Source organism: Muntiacus reevesi, chromosome 7, assembly GCF_963930625.1.
Source record: "Muntiacus reevesi chromosome 7, mMunRee1.1, whole genome shotgun sequence".
In the NCBI taxonomy this organism is placed as follows: domain Eukaryota; kingdom Metazoa; phylum Chordata; class Mammalia; order Artiodactyla; family Cervidae; genus Muntiacus; species Muntiacus reevesi.
Window position 1 is genome coordinate 24564688 of NC_089255.1, and position 5063 is coordinate 24569750.

At 45.9% G+C, this 5063-nt stretch overlaps 1 gene segment (V, D, J or C); it reads right to left on the reverse strand.

Moving 5' to 3' along the window:
• Positions 1–3377: 3377 nt before the first annotated feature.
• LOC136172563 (T cell receptor alpha variable 10-like) lies at positions 3378–4756 on the reverse strand. The segment is given in 2 exon segments: positions 3378–3754; positions 4735–4756. Coding segments are annotated over 2 exon segments (399 nt in total).
• Positions 4757–5063: the final 307 nt, after the last annotated feature.

The following is a 5063-nucleotide window of genomic DNA, read 5'->3' on the forward strand; positions in this document are numbered from 1 at the left end:
AAATTAAAGAAAAAATAAAAAGGCAAAAGAAATAGTTTTTTTAATTAAAAAAAAAATAGTAAAAATATATCTAGGAAGTTCTCTGAAGCTGTTGCAGGCAGTGTGTGTTCAGTTCAGTTTCAGATAGCTCCTTGTTCTAGCTTACACTTCTCGATATCTATAGGCCCTTCCAGTGTAGTCGGTGTTAACTACAGGTATTTTAATCTGTTGCACCTGTCACTTCTGAAGCGGTCCCCTTTGTTTATTTGGCTTCTGTTTGCTGGTCTCTTCAGTGTCTAATTTCCATTCTGACACAGGCAGGCGGAGGTGGTCTCTTGTTTAGCTTCACCTGTTCAGTCGTGCTGTGGGGAGGGAGGGGCACTGCAAACAAATGCCACTGGCGTGTGTGGGGAGCACTCGCAGTGTTCCGGCCACACTGGATTTGCCCCCGCTTGCGGCATGTGTGCTTCCCCCGTCTACACTGCTCAGGCTCCAGGCTGCTCTATAGGGAGCGGGCCCTGTGTGGCGTGCGGTTCCAGTTTTCGGGTTCTCCACAAAAGCGCGGACTCTGTTGGGCCTGCGTTTTGTGCCTTCCCCTGCCGGAGTAGCTCAGGCAGCCAGGAGTTGAGGAGCGCACTCTCCCCGGGTACGGTGCGCCTTATCCCCTCCGCAGTCCCAGCCCCAGTTTCCACGTGTGCCAGTCTGGTGAGCCTTGTGTCTGTTCTGGGGAGCTGGTCTCTAGCTGTGACCCTCCCGTTGATGTCAACCGTCCAGAATCTCAGGAAGTCTTTGGTTAGAAAGTGGAAGCCTGTTTGCACTTTGGTAAGGGACGCCATCTCTGAGGCTGAGTTTGCCCCTTTCCCCTCCCCCCTGCCTCCTGCCTCCAGCAGGGGATGGGCCGGTCTGCAGCCGGCTAGCTCTTCTCTGGACTCGCTCAGTCCTTTCTTTGTTCCTAAGCAATGCTGCCTGCTCCTCTCCATTCAACCCTCACTTGCTGGTGGCGGATGTGAGTGTCTGGGGTACTTTTCTGCTAGGAGTTGCTTTTAGGCAAGTAATCTGTGGGTTTTATTTATTTTTCCTCCCAGTTAGGTTGCCCTCCAAGATTCCAAAACTTCCCACAGACCCTCCCCCCCCCCCCAAGCGGGTTTCCTGGTGTTTGGAAACTTCCTCTATTACGACTCTCTTCCCTAACTCTTTTGTCTCTCTTTTTATCTTTTGTCCTACCTCCTTTTGAAGACAATGGGCTGCTTTTCTGGGTGCCTGATGTCCTCTGCTAGCAATCAGAAGTTGTTTTGTGGAGTTTGCTCAGCGTTCAAATGTTCTTTTGATGAATTTGTAGGGGAGAAAGTGGTTTCCCCATTCTATTCATCCGCCATCTTAGCTCCTCCCTCCAAAAAGTGGATTTCTGAACTGGATTCTGAGCACAAAGGGGCCTGCCCTCTCACCTGAAGGATAGACGGTGAAGAGAAGTCTCGGCAAACAGGCCCAGGATGAGTACAATTGGCACTGAGGAATGAACTTTCAATAGTAACAAACGGACATTTAATTCAATATAAATTCAGATTCGTCACATAAGGGAGGGATAGATTATCCTTGATTTCTGTTTGGAGACAGAGATTTTAAGAAAACTCCCTCTGAGGATAAAGGAAACACCTTCATTCCCACCCCAAGGCTAGACCCCTGTCAAGAGGCCCAGCTGGCAGCTGTGGGACAGGCTGCAGGTGCTCGGAGAGCGCTGTGATGCAAAGCACAAAAGTAGGCAGCTGAGTCTCCAGGGTGGGAGGCTGAGACACGCAAAACACTGTAAAACTTCTCTTTTCCTGGGAATTCTTTAAAATTTTTGTCTGCCTGCTCTTTCTGGCTTGATTGAATTAAAGACAAAGATACAAGTCCTTCCCCAGGCTCCTGCTTGAACCAGATGAAGTTGTAAAATGTTTTCTTTTGATAAGTACAATTAAGATCGGCAAGTGTTCTCTCCTGTATACTCAGGAATAAAGGACTCTGGTCCAATGAATATTGGCTGCTCACCCCTGTTTGAACAGAGCCACAAACAAAGGAGATATATTAATGGCCGATTATTTTTTGAAAGAATATATTTCCTTTTCACAGTCCCCCCCAGCTGACCCCGGTAACACTAACCACCCTTCTATAACTTTCAGATTTATAGAGATTACTAGGATCTGCTCTTTTTATTCATAACTTCAAAGCCAGCCAACTCACAGCACAGCTGCCAAAAAAGAACCAGGCATGAAACTCCCAAAGACTTCTCCATTTTTTCCACTCACCAGACTCATAAGAACTCAGGTTGGAACCTGTGAGCTGGTGTCTCAGGACACAACCAGGTCAAGCAACTTGTTTATCTGAGTGCATGTTCATGAATCTGCTGTCACAGGAAGCTGAGAGACTCCTCAGCAAATCAGAAATTAGATCCATGCCCCTGTGCACACAGTCACCCAGCATCTTCTGATCTCTGAAGGGGTAACATGGAGAGAGGACCACATCAAGATCAAGTGCAGAGGACTTGCAGAATAGTTGGAGAGATACACCTACTATTTATCTCCTAGATTTTTCTCTTCCCTTTCTTCTTAAATAAAATTCTTGAGCATCTACCATGTATAAGTTATAAAAATTGAATAACTAAAATCAAGCCTCTCGGAGGAAAACCTCGTAAGATTCTTTTCTCTCCTGTCAGTGCAAAAAGGTGCTCATGAGCTGATATATATGAATTTAGTTATTGACACTGTAGCTCAGGATAATTATCTTACATCCAGACCCTTCTTCATAAATCTTGTATGGATTCTTTTTACAATCAACATTAAATTATACAAGAAGGAAGGTATTGTCATTTTCTGTGCATAATGCCTGTGAGATAAAGAAAACAAACACTGAAGACATTAGTGGTCTTACCAAATATTGTCATCATCTTCGTAAACATTTTGCTTTTATACTCAGTTGGCATTCTATTAGTTGTTGGACCCCCACACAAAGTTGACCTCTCCCTTTTAATCAAAATTGTCATCTACTTCAGGGTAGTAATGCAATAGTGAAGTCACTCAGTCGTGTCCGACTCTTTGCGACCCCATGGACTGTAGCCTTCCAGGCTTCTCCATCCATGGGATTTTCCAGGCAAGAATACTGGAGTGGGTTACCATTTCCTTCTCCAGGAGATCTTCCTGACCCAGGGATTGAACCCAGGTCTCCTGCATTGTAGGCAGACGCTTTACCATCTGAGCCACCGGGGAAGTTCAGTAATGCAATATGATGGTCTTACCCTTGGGAATAGCCAGGTGAGCAGTTAACTTTCTGTGTTGAGTGAGGATATGTCTATGTTAGTAGATACCAAGACTCAAGTTCAAGTTCAGCCATGTCTGAAAGAGAAGCACTAGCTCACTTTGAAATTATACACAACATTTCAAAAACTGTTCCTTGACAACCTCCAGGTGCAGATTTGGGTACAGAGTGTGAGTGCCTGGGGAGCACGGTGCGCCCACCACACAGATGTAGAAAGACGGGTCGCCGAGCTGGGCAGCAGTGAGGTGCAGGGAGCTGTGCTTGGCAGTTGCATCCATAGTCGCTGTGTACCGACCATTTGACTTTTTGTTGTCACTGTAGGTCATGGTTATCAGGGGAACAGGACCTCTCCCAGGGTCCTGTGTGTACCACCTGAGGTTGTTAAAGGGGGTCACTGTATAATTGCATTGAAATGTGCAATTCTCTCCCTCCAGGACCACCAGGGCTGGAGGACTCTGTTCCACTTGGCTTTTGCCACTCACACCTGTTCAAAAAGCAAAGAGAGATCTGAGAGATAGCTCACCCATTTTTATTGCTTTCTAATTTGCTAATTGCTTTCTAATTTGCTAATCTCTTACTCCTCTCCAGGATGAATCCCAGCTGAACCATAACATGGCCCCAAATTCTTCTCTCCTCCTACCCCAAAGCAGTACATGTGGTACACCTTTATGAAAACCTTTAAAAATATTCTCTGGACTTACTGTGTCAACCTGGCTAAAACTCTTCGTTAACTTACAACAGAAATGAAGCCACAGAACCACCAGGGAGGATCTCACATGTGTCTCCATTTTTCTGCACTGGACTTTCCCCCAAAACTGACTTGTCTATTCAGCACCTTTTATTTATTTACATGAAGAAAGGATTCTCAGGGATTATGCTTAGCCAATCAGAGACTACATCCCTATTGAGCCAAAGACCAGATTTTGCTGCTTCATACTCATCATACCCACAGGCAGGGCCAATGGAAATACTGCCATCTTGGGGTCAGAGCTATGGTTGCTCAGAACCTTGGGTTAGGCTTCTTGCTAGGTTTCCTTCTCACTATTTTGAACATAATATTGAATATAAGCCCCTGTAAGTCTCTGTAAACAGAGTAGGTTAGTACATAAAACATATGTTTAAAAACCCCGGTATGAATGCTGACTTATTGGATAGGAGAGTTAAGCCTCCGTTTTCTCATCTGAAAATATATGTGGTAACACTTTGTTGACATTTTTTAAAGATATAAAAGACGTGATGTGGCTCTCAGCATGATGGCAAAGGAGGAAGCCGTATATCCCTCTCCTGTACAGACATGGACGCAACAACGGTATTAATGACAATATGCCTTGAAGGACAAGGCAGAACCAGCTAAAAGTAAACGTGCTCCCGGAAGAACAAGCTGAGAGCAGTCACATTTACAGGGGGGAGAAGAGCAACTTCACTTCACCCGCATCAGTCCCTCAGATGGACTCAGCTCTGTACCGAGAAGATAGCCTGTGCCCATCGTGTCTCCCATGGGGGAGGGGAGTGATAGTGGAGCGTGCACCCGACCTTCAGTCCTCTCAGGGGCCCCTCTGTGGCTGGTTTTCTATCTTACCTCCCGCCCAGTATGACAGGCAGAGAGCAATCCCTTGGACCGTGAGCAACAAAGGAAAATGCAGGACATCTCTCTTGCTGCCAGTCCTGCTCTGTGAACTTGGAAGAGCAGAACTGAGGTTCTTCCTCCAAAGGGGAAAAGAGAGCAAACGGTGGGAGGAGAAGGAGCTAGCCTTACTCCTAGCATTTCAGAGTAGGAATGCTAAAAGATATTT